The sequence below is a fragment of the Choloepus didactylus genome, chromosome 6, assembly GCF_015220235.1.
Source record: "Choloepus didactylus isolate mChoDid1 chromosome 6, mChoDid1.pri, whole genome shotgun sequence".
Taxonomy (NCBI): Eukaryota; Metazoa; Chordata; class Mammalia; order Pilosa; family Megalonychidae; genus Choloepus; species Choloepus didactylus.
Genome location: NC_051312.1, coordinates 19,542,778 through 19,559,376, shown reverse-complemented (window position 1 = coordinate 19,559,376; position 16,599 = coordinate 19,542,778). Strand labels below are relative to the sequence as shown.

Sequence of the window (16,599 nt, the reverse complement as noted above, 5' to 3'; positions counted from 1 at the left end):
ACCAGAAAATAGACTGCAGAGAAATAGAAGATTCAAGTTCATAATTTTCTACTCATGGTACTACTTGACTGCTACATGGATCCCAAAGCCTGGGGAGGGGAGGAAGGGGCCTACAAAGGCCTGCTTCTTGTGCTGAGAGAAGAGGGCATGTGCTAGCCTCTGCCTGTACGCCTTTTGCTAGCCAACATTTCCCTGCCTCCCAGGGTCCTGAACCTGCCCTCCCCTCTCCACTATGTCATAATATCTACCTCTGTTTCTGACTCTGAGGAAGGGTCAGGCCATACGGAGGAAATGCTGGTGGGCACCAGCCTCCCCTCTGTTGTCCAGTCCACCACATCAATCTCTTCCTCTTCAGGGTTGGCAGGAAGTGAACTCAGAAACTCAGAGTTGCCATATATCTCCTTGCCTGCCTCTGGAGCCGGGTACAATATCTCATCCATAGTTGGGGACACTTCCAGCCCAGTCTCTACCCATTTTGAACAGGGAAGGGGGAGGTCTCCATAGGAACTTTGGGGAGGATCAAGGGAGTCGATGTGGAGAAATTTGTTTCCCTGACCATCTAGTGGCTGGGAACTGGTAATTTCAAGTTCTGGAGTCCAAGAGTCTCCCACTGAAAGCACCTCCCTTTCACTCATCTCAGAGGGCATGACAAGGGGGCTAAGAGGCTCAATTGGCTCTTTGATCTCACCGACAGGTTCCTTTTCCAATCCTGTAAGCTCCCCAGGCCAGAGTTCCATGTCTGGCAAACACCATTCTTCCCCTTCAATCCAGTTCTTCCCTGTTTCTGTCAGGTGATAACTGGGGGTCTTGCAGCCCTCAACTCCAGGACTCTCCAGAGACCCTATAGGTGGTTCAAGATCAGAGCCACAGAGCATAAAGTCCAGGATCTCCTCCAGCTCACTGGTGGCAGCAGCACTTGTGATTCGGTACTCCTCAGCTTCACAGGGCAGCCCTAGCAGGGCTGTGTCGAAGGTGTAGGGGTCTCTGCAGTCCATATCCAACACAGGTTCCTTCCCTACCACCTCTGGACTGGACCCAAACTCAGACTTCACCACTGGGTGGTCTGGGGAGTGGCTGGCAGAAAGCAAAACATCTTGTAGCCTGGAGCACACAGGGGAGTCCTGACATAGGTCTATTTGAGCAGATGATATTTCCTGCTCATTAACTGAGGATGGCTGAGTCCCTGGAGGCTCTTCTAAGTTTTCCCCAGGTTCTGGGATCTGGGGGCTATCCTGAGAGTCCTTGAGGGGAGGTTCCTGCACCACCTCCCAGCAGGTTCCGTTAACCATCTTCCGAAGTTTCACTCTCCCAATCTGTCCCTCCTCTGCAGAGTCTGAGTTAGGAGCCCTGCCTTCAGGACTCTGCTTTTTGCTCCCACCCGTCTTTCCGAGACCAGATGGGCTTGGGGTGCTCTGTAGAGGACTGGGTCTCCCTGGTTTCTGCTTGTCCTCTGGCACTTCTTTATTTATACTCCTCTGTCTCCAAAGACGCCGGCCAGGGGCTGCAGGCACTGAGCTGGGTCCCCTTAAAACACTAGGAGGCTTAGATGTACAGATTTCAGGAGATGGCTTTGAGCGACTCAGCCTGATCTTTCTGGGCAACAGTTGCTCGTCCACAGAGGGGTACAAGCTAGGTGGGGAAAGTGCTGTAGGGCCAAGGTCAGGGTCACTCGTGTTCTCCTCAGGGCCCTGACTGTGGTTTGAAGGTGAAGAGCTTTTTTCTTGTGGAGTTGGGCAGGCTCTGGCCCTCCTCTTGAGCAGAAGAGTGCCAGACAAGTTTTCTGTGTTCTGCCAGTTGCTTTTCTCCTGGGGCCCCTCCTCCTTCCCCAAGGACTTCAATCTCACTGACCCAGGAGGACAGGGAGTCTGGGTAACAGGCAGTGGAGTTCGAGGGCGGCGGCTGGGCGCCACCACTCTGGCAGAGATTGGTGCAGCACTTGGAGGCTGTAAGCACTCTCGGTTCAGTCTTCGGCCCTGAGGAACCTTTACCAACTTTCCACCCTCTAGCTGAAGGGATTCTAGCTCAGATACACGTAGCTGACGGGCAGCAGAAAGCACATCCTGGGCTTCTTCTCGAGATACTTCCATCTCTGAGGTATACAAGAAGTCCACCAGCTTCCTTAGTGTTCTAATTTTCAGGCCCCCCAGCTCCAACACCACCTTCCGTCCCTGAGCTGGCCTCTCCCGCTCCAGGCGCTCTGTAAAGAAGGGGCTGCAGGCTGATAGGATGCAGCAATGGGCTGGGACTGCCTCACCTGTAGGGAAACCCAGACATACAGACTGGTGAATCAGAAGGCTAAATTTGTTCCTTCTGCCTGCCTGGAACCTTTTGCCATTCCTTGTTTTTTTTTAATTCAATTTTATTGAGATATATCCACATACCATACAATCATCTGTGGTGTACAATCAACTGTTCACAGTACCATCATATAGTTATGCATTCATCACCCCAATCTATTTTTTTTAACATTTTCCTTATACCAGAAAGAATAAAAAATAAAAGTAAAAAAGATACCCAAATCATCCCCCCCATCCCACCCTATTTTTCATTTAGTTTTTGTCCCCATTTTTCCACTCACCCATCCATACACTGGATAAAGGGAGTGTGATCCACAAGGCTTTCACAATCATACTGTCAGTCCTCGTAAGCTACATTGTTATGCAACTGTCTTCAAGAGTCAAGGCTACTGGGCTGCAGTTTGATAGTTTCAGGTATTTACTTCTAGCTATTCCAATACATTAAAATCTAAAAAGGGTTATCTATATAGTGCACAAGAATGCCCACCAGAGTGACCTTTCGACTCCATTTGAAATCTCTCAGGCACTGAAACTTTGTTTCATTTCATGTCCCCCTTTTGGTCAAGATGATGTTCTCATACCCATGATGCCAGGTCCATATTCATCCTTGGGAATCATCCTGCGTTGCCAGGGAGATTTACACCCCTGGGAATCAGGTCCCATGCAGGGCGGAGGGCAGTGAGTTCATCTGCCAGGTTCTGCCATTACCTTTTGCCTAACTAACCACTTCTTTTTATCCTTGAAAATCTAGTTTAGACATCAATTCCTTCAGAAAGCCTTTCCCCACCACACCCCAAGTCCAAATTAGGTGCTCCTGGGCACAGAGATAGCATTTAGCTATCTGTATTGTAATCACCTTCACTTGACTGTAAGCTCTGTGAGGGCAGGGACTATGTTTGTCTTGCTTATTGAGGTATATTCAGTGCTTGACACAGAATACGGGCTCAAATACTTGCTGAATAAATTTTTTTTTTTTTACTCACATAAGAGTTTTAAGATTTTATAGAAGCAGCTTGTGGTTAGACCATTGCTCGGACAAGTGATCTGCTTGTCCAAAACAAACAACTGTCTGCTTTAGAGGCAATTGGTTCAACTCTCCTGAGTCTAGCACTGCCTACCAGGCAGTGGTCTGTCCTGAGCCACTGTCTCTCATTCTATGGGTACTTCCTGGGCAATCTCAGTCTCTGCCAAGGCTTCAGTTACCAAAGGTTTGCTGATGACTCCCAGATCCATACCTCTGCCTTGATCTCTCTCCTGAGATATTAAACATGCCACAGCCTGTATGACTATATGGATGTCTCACAAGCCTCCAATGCAACCTTTCCAGAAAATGAACTCATCATTCCCCCACCTCCAAAAAACTCCCCCTATATTTACTACTTCAAAACAAAGTATCACACATTCACCCAGTTGCCCAAGCCTAAAAACTAGAAGTCAACTTTGAGTGTTCCCTCTCCCTTGCCCACCACATCTAATCAAACATCAATTTAAAAAGAAAAAAGCTAATACTTCTTGAGTGTTTATTATGTGCCAGGTATTGTTCTGAAAGTTTTACCAGTATTAACCCATTTAATTTTCACTGCAGCTCTCTGAAAGAGCTACTATTATTATAGACAAGTAAAATGAGGCATGGCTAAGTAACATGTACACAATTATACTGTTATTAATTAGCAGAGACAAGATTTGAACCCAGGAAGTCGGGTTATGGAATCAGGAAGTTTTATAAATTCTCTTTAATAGCTCACAAGCCATACATTTATCTCCATTCTCAGTGTAACTATTTTAATTCCGGTCCCCATCCCCTTTCTCCTGGATTATGAAGGAGTCTCCAATCTGGGACCATCAACAATCCAGTATTTCTTGCCATGCAGCCCGAGTGTGGATCTAACGCTGGTCTGATCAAATCACCTGCTTAAAACCTTTCAATAACACAGTCCTACTTCCTTTGCATGACATTGCAGCCCTTACACGACTGCTAATTTCTTCAGCACATCTCTGGTCAATTCAACTGTTGTAGTCTGTGCTCCAGCTATAATGAACCACTCACAAATCACAAATCCCTGGTCCCATCTCTGAACCTCTGTACATGCTGTTCTTTGTCTAGAAAAGTTTTTCCCTATTTATTCCTACTTCTGTTTGTCCTTTAGGTCTCCCCTAAGGGGTCATTTCTACTGAGAAAATCGCCCTAACCTGTATCCTGCAACCTTCTCAAGTCTGACAGATGTTTTTATTTTGTGCTCCTACATCAACCTCTATGTACCCCATTATATTATTGATTATAATGCATAGTAATTGCCTGGTTACTTGAATCTCTCCCTCTTAAATGATTTCCCTAAGAGTAGGGACTTTATCTTATACATGCTATATCCATGTCTATGCCTTCAGTGTTTGGCACATGAAGGGCTCTTGGTAGATTTTTGTTTGTTTTTCAATTAAAGAATGAATCCCAGCTCTGCACTCAATTCACTCATCTATAGAACTGGAGCCATATTGCATTATTTATGTCACAAGGCTGTTCTAAGAATCAAATGAGATACTATTCCACATGTACTCTGCAAACCGTAGAGAGCTACATAATGTTGGTTGACGTAATCCTTTTATAAATGAAGAAACTAAGTTCCAAAGAGATGAAGTTACTTGCCCAGTTGTCAGTTACTAAGTAACAAAGCTAGGACTTAAACTCAGCTTGGGCCTTGTACATTAAACTGGGTTCTACTTCATGCTGATTTAACATTTCAAGTATGAAGAAAAGAGTTGTAAATAAGCTATACATTTTAGTTCTAACAACAACAAAAATCACCACTTTGAAGAAAATAAATTAAGCAACAGCTTGGTAAGAAAATAGGAAATATGTAATAGTTTTATCCAACAATTATATCATGCTTAATACATTCAAAGCACCATTCTAAGTGCTTTATATATGTTAACTGTTAATTTTTTAAATGCAATTTTATTGAGATATAATCACATAAGATGCAATCAAAGTGCACAGTTCTTCACAATATCGTCAATAGTTGTGCATTCATCACAATTTTTGAACATTTTCATTACCCCCAAAAATAAAATATTAAAATAAAAAAGAACATCCAAAACATCCCATTCCCCTCCTCCTCCCCATTGTTCATTTACTTTAAAAAAAAAAAAGTTTTATTGAGATCTATTCACACACCCAACAGTCATCCACAGTGTACAATCAGTTGTTCACAGCAACATCTTACATTTGTGCATTCATCACCAGAATCAATTTTTGAACCTTTTCCTTACTCCAAAATAAAAATAAAAGCAAAAAAGAACACCTAAATCTTTCCATCCCATCCATCCCACCCTATTCTTCATCTAATTTTTATCTCCATTTTTCCACTCATCTGTCCATACACTGAATAAAGGGAACGCGAGCCACAAGGTTTTCACAATCACACGGTCACACTGTGCAAGCTACATAGTTATACCATCATCTTCAAGAATCAAGGTCACTGGGTTGCAGTTCGACAGCTTCAGGTATTTCCCTCTAGCCATTCCAACACACTAAAAAGTGATACCTATATAGCACATAAGAATGCCCTCCAGAGTGACCTCTCGACTCCATCTGAAATCTCTCAGCCACTGGAACCTTATTTTGTTTCATCTCGCTCCCCTCTTTTGGTCAAGAAGATCCTCTCAACCCCACAGTGCTGGGTCCAGGCTCATCCCCAGGAGTCATTTCCCACGTTGCCAGGGGGATTTAAACCTCTGGGTTTCATGTCCCACGTAGGGGGCAGTAGTGAGTTCAGCTGCCAAGTGGGCTTAGAAAGAGAGGGGGCCACATCTGAGCAAGAAAGAGGATCTTTGGGGGGAACTCCTAGGTACAATTATAAGTAGACTTAGCCTCTCTCTTGCAGCAACTAGACTTACAGGGGCAGGCCCACAGATTGATGTCTAGGCCCACTAAATTGGCAGTCCTCAGTGTTTGCGGGAAAATCAGCAATCACCCAGGTGGGGAAGTCCAACATTTCCGCATTTCTCCCCAGTTCCTCGGGAGCCCCATAAATACACTTTTACTCTCTGCCCACATCACTCTGGGATGTATCGGGATTTCACCCCAGCCTGTACAAACTCACCAAATCCCACTTCCCATACACAGCTCCATGCACCTATGGTGATCAAACAAACTTACCACACAGGTTAAATTATCTACTGTGCTACAGAAAATACAGATCCTGCACCAAATAAACATCTCCTACCTTGGTCTTGCACAAAAGTTGTTGTCAACTCTTAATCTTCACAATCATCACAGTATGATATTATTATCCAGTTTTATAGAATTTCTAGGCTTACAAAACTTTACAGTTAGTTTCATTTTTCAAGGGAGAAAAGAACAGTCACAATTTCTCTCTTGAAAACAGTAACTGTCCTAAAAACAAACAGTTGTTTACCAAGTAGCTTACAGTGCTCAAAGACGGTAATAACTACAATAGCAACTAAAAGAATAAAATATCTAGGAATAAAGTTAATCGAGGATATAAAGGACTTGTATGAAGAAAACTACAAATCATTACTGAAAGAAATTAAGAAGACCTAAGTAAATGGAAAGATACAGTGTGCTGATGAACAGAAGACTTAATATGTTAAGATGTCAATACTACACAAAGTAATCTACAAATTTAATGCAATGCCAATCAAAATTCCAACAGCATTCTTTACAGAAATGGAAAAGTTAATCTTCAGATTTATACAGAAAGGAAAGGAAACCTGAATAGCCAAAAACATCCTAGGAAAAAAAAAAAAAAAAACAAAGTTGGAGGACTCAAACTTTCCAATTTCAAATTTATTAAAAAGCTAGAGTAATCCAAACTGTGTGGTACTGGCACAAGAACAAACATAAAGACCAAGGGAATAGAACCGAGAGTTCAAAAATATATCTACAGATCTGACACCTAGGGGTATACACCCCTGGCAATGTGGAATATGACTCCCAGGGAGGAATATGGGCCCAGCATCATGGGATGGAGAACATCTTCTTTACCAAAAGGGGGATGTGAAATGAAAGGAAATAAGTTTCAGTGGCTGAGAGATTCCAAAAGGAGCCAAGAGGTCACTTTGGTGGGCACTCTTATGCACAATATAGACAACCCTTTTTAGGTTCTAATGAATTGGAACAGCTAGCAGTAAATACCTGAAACTATCAAACTACAACCCAGAACCCCTGAATCTTGAAGATGATTGTATAAAAATGTAGCTTATGAGGGGTGACAATGTGATTGGGAAAGCCATATGGACTACACTCCCCTTTGTCCAGTGTATGGATGCATGAGTAGAAAAACGGGGGCCAAAAAAAAAAAAAAAAAAAAAAAAGGCACCCAGTGATCTTTTTTACTTTAATTGTTCTTATTCACTTTAATTTTATTCTTATTACTTTTGTGTGTGTGGTAATGAAAATGTTCAAAAATTAATTTTGGTGATGGATGCACAACTGTGGTGGTGTGTGAACAACTGACTGTACGCTCTGTATGACTGTATGGTATGTTAATATATCTCAATAAAGTTGAATTAAAAAAACATCAAAAAAAAGTAAATCCACATATCTATGGCAAATTTTTTGACAAGGCAGACAAGCTTACTCAATGGGGAATGAACAGTTTCTTCAAAATGGTGCTAGGAAAACTGGATATCCATGTGCAAAAGAATGAAAGTGGACTCCTACCTCACACCACATACAAAAATTAACTAAAAATGGATCAAAGTCCTAAATATAAGAGCTAAAAACTGTAAAACTCTTAGAAGAAAACACAGGGAAATATCTTCATAACCTTGACTTAGGCAATAGATTCTTAGACTTTACATCGAAAGCACAAGCAACAGAAAAAAACAGACTGGACTTCATCAAAATTAAAAACTTTTTGTGCATTAAAGGACATCATCAAGAAGTGAAAAGACAACCAAAAGAATGGGAGAAAATATTTGGGAACCATATATCTGATCATGGTTTAATATCCAAAATATACAAAGAACTCCTAAAACTCAAGAAAGGCAAACATTTAAAAACGGGTGAAGGACTTGAATAGACATTTCTCCAAAGAAGATACACAAATGGTTAATTAGCACATCAAAAGAGGCCGAATATCCTTAGCCATTAGGGAAATGCAATGAGATGTCATCTCATTTCATTCACAAGAATGGCTGTTATTAAAAACACAGAAAATAAGGGCTGGTGAGGATGCAGAGAAATAAAAACCTTAGTACTTTGTTGGTTGGAATGTACAATGGTACAGCTGCTGTGGAAAACAGTTCGGCAGTTCCTCAAAAAGTTAAATACAGAATTACCTATGGCCCAGCAATCCTACTTCTAGTTATATTCCTAAAAGTATTGAAAGCAGAGACTTGGATGGCTATTTGTATACCAATATCAGTAGCAGCAATACTCACAATAGTCATCAGGTGGAAGCAACCCAAACGTCCATCAGCAGATGAATGGATGAACAAAATGTGGTATATACCTACAATGGAATATTAGCCCTAAAAAGGAATGATGTTCTGATATATGCTACTACATGGATGAAACCTGAAGACATCATGCTGAGTGAAATAAGTCAGACACAAAGGGACAGATATTGTATGAATCCATTTACATGAAACAACAAAAATATGCAGACTCATAGAGACAGAAAGTAGACTATAGGGTGGGATGGGGGAGAGAGAATGGGGAGTTAAGGTATAACGCATGCAGGGTTTCTTTTGGGGTGATGGGAAAGATGGTAATGGGTAGTGGTAAGGGTAGTGCAACCTTGTGAATGTGATTAATACCACTGAATGATATGCTTGGGAGTGGATGAGATGAGAAAATTCATGTCATATATACGTTTCCACAATTAGAAAAAAATAAAAAAACGAGACTACAGAGACAATGACAATTACATTCAGTACATGTTCCTGGACTGGATATAATAGTAGAGTGGAAAAGGTCCAAAAGAACATTATTGTGTCACAGGAAAAAACTGGGATGTAGACTGAAACTTGATATCAATGTTAAATTTCTTATACCTGATAACTGTACTTCAGATGGTTGGCAATATCCTTGCTCTTAGGAAATTACATGGAAACATTATGTATTCAAGGAACATGATGTATATGACCCTCTTTCAAACATTTAGAAAATAGATATATCGAAAGGTAGATTAATGGATAGATGGAATGATATAGCTAATGTGGCAAAATGTTAAAACTGGTGGATCTGGGTATTTTGGATGGGGTAAGCTGGAGGTCTCTGTATGGATTTTTACTATTTTTTCAACTGTCCTGCAAGTTTGAAATTACTTCAAAATAAAAAGTTTAAGAAAAAAAAAAGATGATAACAACACATTTTCCTGGTTTTGCCCCTCATCCCCTGGCCCTAAACTCATTTTACTTTATTCTATAGTGAGTTTTCAATTGAGTCCCCACCAGTCTCTTACCTTCTGCCTGCAGAAGGACATCACAAAACACACCAGTCTGCTGCTGGTGATGAAGCTGCAGAAAAGCTAATCGGAGGAACCGGGCATTCCTGTATAGGATTTTGGGATTGGCAGGAGAGTACATGTTTGTAGTCTCCTAACAGATCTCCAATGTTTTCACAGATCAGATTCCTGTGGGTGAGACAATACATTTCAGAAGCATAGCTATACCTAGTTTGTTTTTTGTCTTTGAAATGGCAGGGAAATATAGAAAGTGAGAGATGATAGCATGAGTGAGAAAAAAAAAAATCACCCCAGAAGTTGTGCCAAGGATATCTTAAGAAAACAAATATCATCATAGTGGTTACACATGAGAGCTCAGAGATAAGCCTAGGTTTGAATTTTGGCTCTGTTATTTAATAGCCTAGCTATTTAATCTCAGGCAAGTAACCTAACTTCTCAGAATCCCACTTTTCTCATCTATAAAATAGGAACGATAAGAGTACTTATGTCATAGTGCTGTTTTAAAGGTTAAATGAACCAATGCATGTAAAATTGCTTTAACATAGTGTGTACCTGGCACATAACTATTATCCCAAAATGGTAGCTATTATTATTATCCTTCAACCTTCCTCATTCACATGACCACTGGAACTCAACTCATATTCTTCCTGAGTACTGGGAACACTTCCCAGTTCCATGGGTATAATCCTTAGTTGAACACTTCTAAAGAAACAGTATTGAGCATAAAATTATTTCTAGGAAGTCCCACACATTATCTTTTCTCTAACCTCTATCACACTAACCAGCAGAGGGTGCACAGTAGAGAAGCCACTGGACTCGGTGGAAGCTCTCCCACAGAAATAAGGACACTGGCCACTCTTGGTTCAGGTGTTATTGAACACAGAGAACCTGAATGACCCTGGAAACCGGCAAAGAATTTGGCCTTTAGGTTCGTTAGGCTGGTGAATTAACTGGCTAACAGTGGAGCAAGGATAGTTAAGCCTTCTACCCCTCCCCAAACAAACTGAAAATCCTGACTTCAGGCTTCCTACTTTTCCAGCTTTTTGCACCGAAACTCCCACACTTACTGCACAGCTGTGTTCCTTTCCTGGCATGCAGTTTTCTGTCAGGTGGCACCGAGGTCCGAATGTTTTACGGAAAACCTGTTAGAGAAAAAAAGAGTAGAAAGGTAAAGAAAGGGCAAATTCAACTCCCATCAGTGGCAACCATCTGGCAGCTATCGCAAGGGCCAAAACCTAGGCCCTCGGGGAAGCTTTCCAGCCCACAGACACCTGGCCTTGCCCCCGGCTTTGCCCTTAGGCCTAACCTGGAATCGCTCTGCAGTAGGAGTTGCTCTTGTTGTTCTCCCTGTGCTTGGGTCCTCTGTCCAGCCTGCCTCGCTTCTTCCCAAAATCCAGCTTCTGCGCGGAGAAGTTTAGCAAAGCAGCACAGGTGGGTCGATGGCCGGGGTAGTTCACCTCCCCCTGCAGAACCAGGGGAATCGGGGGTTGCCGGAGAGACGCTTCAGGGAAGGCCTTGCAAAGCTGGCCGCCCCGCACGCTCCCGGCCCAACTCCTTTGAAGAAAGACCTCTAGGCGCAAAGGTTTCTGGGAATGGAGCGTGGGTGATCCCGGAGGCCCGAATTCAGGGTTTGTCCTCACTGCCACCTCGGGGCCACATGGAGTTTGCAGCCACTCCCTGTCGCATTTCGAAACGCCCCGGGCCCCAGCGCTCACATGCACCAGGCGGTGGTGACAGCTAGAGCCCCAAGCCACGCGGCTGGACCAACACTCCACTCGCTGAGCCTTCCTCACGCTGGGAACGTCGCAGGGGCCGACGTCCTTCCTCCTGCCCCAGCCGGCCTACGTCTGCTTGAGTACGTCACCCCCATTGGCTGGAGGCTCCTCGAAGAACCAATCACAGGACGAGGAGAGTTTTGGGCGGGAGGCTACATCTCGAGGGACTTGAAAGCTAAGGAAAGATGGTTGGGCTGAGAGAGGTGGGCAGGGCCGGCGTTAGAGGAACTCTCAGGGAAGCCACCGTCTTCTCCCTCTGCACTCGAGGAAAACACACTGGAAAAAGGGTCAGCGTCCTCTAATAGAGCAGGCCCGGAGGCAGTTGAAGGAGAGCTCCCTCTTACCTTTGAAAAGACAGCTGAAACGTCTTCCGACTCAATGGAGTTTTGAGAAAGCCTTTGGTGGCTCTCCACGCACCTTGTCCCGCATCCTTCTAGTTTAGGAATTCCTTTCTCAAGGCCAGGAATATTCTGGAACAAGTTCATTGGGCTAGTTTTGAATTCAGGTTTTTCACTGAATCTACCCCTGCCCTGGATCTCGGAGAACCGGTAACCAAGCGGATTGGTAGAAATTCCCCTGTGGCGTGGCCTTGGCTGTTCTTCCAGAAGTGTTTTGTTTAGCACAATTCCTGTCTGGGAATAGGTGTTTTCAGGGATGGTACTAAAAGGTTAATAATCTCAAGATTAAACATTTGCACAGAATGACAAGCCGCGTGCTGAATCTCCTGGCCGGCTGTTCCTTTATGCGAGTTAGAACCCAGATCCCGGTTTCGGTATCCGTCCCTCACTCGATGTCCCGTGATGTTCAGCCCCAAAATAAAATGGCCGAATCCAAAGCCACTGGTGACAAAACGTGGTGAATTGCAAGCGAGCAGCCCCCACTGAGGCCAATTGGTATTAGAAAAGGAGGTTGCCAAAGAGAAGCGGAACCTGGGAAGGGACAGAACATAGAGAGGTAGGTAGTTTGGTGCACTAGAATAGGTCTTAGTGGATTGAAATTGAGCCCCTTTTTGAAAAAGGATTGGAGGTGGCTCCCCGAAATATAGGGGTGGTGGGGGGTGGTGGTGTGGTGCTAGTTCTAAGTCAGGTGATTGGTATTTTCCCCTCGTTTGAGGCTTCTGCTCTCAGGGTGGAAAAAGAAACTAGGAACAGAAGACATTTTCGGTGGCAGTTTGGAAAGGAAGCATTTCGTGAAAGGACATAAAAACTTAGCAGAATTTAGCTGTTGTCAGCAGCGCACACACCCGTAAGGAAGGCAAAAGAACAATGCTTGTTTTTGGCATCTGTTACTGTAGAATCAAAACTTGATTAGGCCGGTGGAATATCAGTATATGTGGTTCTGTGGAAATTGTAAAGAAAATATAAACATTATATCCCCTTATGAGTAGAGTTCTATCAGGATTAAATTAATTTCCAAGAAGTAGAGAGGAATCACTTTTTGTTTTGACTCCAACATCACTTTAGTTAAATCTTGTGTTTGTAGAATTTCTAAAGGGAAAATGGTCATCCCACCCAAATGACAAACTTTGGATGGTAATGTGTAGCCACCAGAGGGTAGCTCTGTTTTGTTTTCCTTTGTGTGGTTAGCCAGTGTTTTTTTTCTGGAGTTGAATTACTTTCATCTCTACTCCTTTGCCATTTCTAGTTTTAGTTTATTTTAGAAGTAGATACAGCACAGCACCTTGCCCTGTATGCTTTAATATTTTTTTAAACACTTTTTTCTCTTAGTTCTTCCCTAATTTTTCACCATCTTATGGTACCTTGTTTTTCTGTGTATATATGTGGTGATGGTGGTGGGTAGGGAAGTTAAACTTTGAGGGTTGTGAAACCAAACACTGAACGTCATATTCCATGCATTAAAAACAAAAAAGAAACAAAACACAACAAGAAACAAAGCCAGAAAAAGAAAAACAAAAAACATCTCAAATAAAAACAACCCTGTATCTCTAAAACATATATTCTCAACCCATTGACTTCTCTCCTTTTTTTATTGCTCCCACCTTAGTCCAAGTGCCCATCACTGCAGCTTGACCCCTGCAGTAGCCTGCCTCCTTGTTTTCACTGTTGCCCCCCTTTTTTAAATGCAATTTTATTGAGATATAATCACACAACATAGTCATTCAGATTGCACAATCAGTTGTTCACAGTGCCATCATATAGTTGTGCTTTCATCACCACAAACTTTGAACATTTTCATTACTCTAAAAAGTAAAATGATAATTAAAATAAAAAAGAATATCCCAAACATCCCATTTTCCCCTCCCCCCACTGTTCATTTACTTTGTTTCTTAATATGGTTTAATTGAAATATATTCACACACCCTACAGTGTACAATCAGTTATTCACATCACCATCGTACAGTTGTGCGTTCATCACCAGAATCAATTTTTGAACCTTTTCCTTACTCCAAAATAAAAATAAAAGCAAAAAAGAACACCTAGATCTTTGCATCCCCTCCATCCCACTCTATTCTTCATCTCGTTTTTGTCCCCCCCTTTCCACTCATCTGTCCATATGCTGGATAAAGGGAATGTGAGCCACAAGTTTTCACAGTCACACAGACACACCATGCAATCTACATAGCTGTACAATCGTCTTCAAAACTCAAGGTTACTTGGTTGCAGTTTGACAGCTTCAGGTATTTCCTTGTAGCCATTCCAACACACTAAAGACTAAAAGGTGATATCTATGTAATGCATAGGAATACGCTCCACAGTGACCTCTTGACTCCATTTGAAATCTCTCAGCCAGTGGAAGCCTACTTTGCTTCATCTCTCTTCTCCCTCATATCTTCTCATTCAGATTTCAATCTAAAAATCACCTCTCCAGAGAGTTTGTCCCTAACAACCAATCTTAGAGTAAGCCTCAAGTCATTCTCATCAATCTGTTTTAAATCTCTGAAGATCCTCTCCAACCCACAGTGCTGGGTCCAGGCTCATCCCCAGGAGTCATTTCTCGGGTTGCTAGGGGGATTTACACCACTGGGTGTCATGTCCCACCTAGCGGGGGAGGGTAGTGAGATCACCTGCCAAGTGGGCTTAGAGAGAGGGGGGCCCCATCTGAGCAACAAAGAGGCTCTCTGGGGGGGACTCCAAGGCATAATTTATAAGTGGGCTTACCCTCTCCCTTGTAGCAACTAGCCTCACAGGGGAAGAACCCCAGATTGAGGGCTCAGCCCACTAAATTGACTTTTGCCCCCTTTTTAATGTTTGTCACATAAGCAGCCAGATCTTTTCAAAATGTGGGTTAGATCATGTGATTATTCTGTTTCAAACTTCCACAGGCTTTCCTTTATTTAAGTATAAAATCCAAATTACTTACTCTGACTTATAGAACCGTTCATATTCTGATCCTCTCCCATCTCTCCATCCTCATTTCTAGCAAGCTCTACCTAACCCAGTATGTTTCAGCCCCATACCTTAGGGCTTTGGCATCTGCAGTTACCATTGCTCATATCTTCTCATTCAGATTTCAATCTAAAAATCACCTCTCTAGAGAGTTTGTCCCTAACAACCAATCTAGAGTAAGCTTCAAGTCATTCTCATCAATCTGTTTTAAATCTCTGAATAGCATTCCATCTGACATTATCTTACTTATTTATTAATCTTCTATCTTCACCCTAGATTGTAAGCTTTATAAGAGCAGGAAATGTGTCTGTCTTATTATCCTTGACATCTAGACAAGGGCCTGGCTCACTGTAGGTGCTCAAAATAATCCAAGTGAAACTAGTCCTTTTGTTTCCTATTAGCTGAGTGGAAACAGTTTTTTCCCTCAGCCAGTGAATATTAATGCTTGTGATGCTCTATTTTGAGATAGCTGTTTCAGACAAATTAAATTTTAACATCATTTTCACCATCGAATTATCTTTTTCTGATTTTTATTTCTTTCTATTTTAAATGTTATCTACAAATTCAATAATGTTTACTGACTTCTCCAGGATTACACAACTAGTAAGCAAAAGAGACTTCAGTGACTCATTCAGCTGCTGCAAAATATGAGGTAGAAGGCTGAGTTGTGGGGGTACACCATGAACAAGAAAGATACTGGCCATGCCTTCATGGAGCTTCACTTCTGATATGGAAGACAGGAAAACACAAACACACACAAAAGAAAAAGAAAGGCAACATACCTGTAAATGGAGGAAAAAAGATCCATCCATCAAAGCTCTTGAAAATTCCGGAATATTCTATAATAGTGAATCAACAAACATTACTTGTGCTGATTGTTTCCCTTTGACGGTCATCTTTGGCTTTTGGACTTGCTATAGAGATCCAGGAATAGATGGAGAGTGGAGGCAGAAGATGTGATAAAATAGTGAGAGAAAATTTAGAGAGTTAAAGGCTATTTATTTCTCACTCTTGTTTGTTTAAAGCCCACCAAACAAATGCTGCGATACCTACTTGATCTTCCAGCACTTCTGAGAGATGCCCTTTTTGGCTCCTGTAAACCAAATATGAGAGTCTATGAGAAATGGCAGAAGTAATGTATTACTTTAAAGTATTGAATAAAGATGGTAACTTGAAAGCAAATGAGGGTTTTGGCCTTTTCTTGAGAGCAGTATAACGTTATAGAGAGAGGATGGCTTTTGGAATCAGATTGATGAAGGGTTCACTTTTTAGCTAGATAAGCTCAGGAAAGGTGCTTAACCTTGCTAAACCTTAATTTCCTCATGTGTAAAATAGTGGTAATACTCTCTTCATCGTGGCGTTTTAGAGGTTAGGGATGAGTGTATAATATATCTAATGTGATAGATGGTTGCTACTTTTGGGCAGTTTGAGCTATTGAATGCTTTTAGTCAGGATGGTTTCTGATAATAATAATAATTCATTCTTACTGAGTTTATATTATATGCCATACATTGTTTTGAATGTTATGTGTATTAATTTACAGTTATTATCCCCATTTTATAGTTAAGGAAACGACGGCTCAGAGAGAGATTATATAACTTGTCCAAAGTCACATCATAGTCCACTGGAGTAAGTGTACTGCAGCCTGACTGCAGACCTTTGCTTTTAACCACTATTCCAGATTATGAAAATTTTATAAAGATTCATTTGGCAGCAGTTTACAGGATAGATTTTCGATTTTTCAGTAAGA

The 16,599-nt window shown here is 42.0% G+C and overlaps 1 protein-coding gene across 1 annotated transcript; it reads right to left on the bottom strand.

Moving 5' to 3' along the window:
* Positions 1 to 223: 223 nt before the first annotated feature.
* BTBD18 (BTB domain containing 18) lies at positions 224 to 9,848 on the bottom strand. Its single transcript, XM_037838383.1, has 2 exons — positions 9,725 to 9,848; positions 224 to 2,254 (listed from the first exon to the last, which is right to left on the bottom strand). The coding sequence occupies exons 1-2, from the start codon at positions 9,846 to 9,848 to the stop codon at positions 231 to 233; spliced, it is 2,148 nt and encodes a 715-aa protein (XP_037694311.1). The 3' UTR covers positions 224 to 230.
* Positions 9,849 to 16,599: the final 6,751 nt, after the last annotated feature.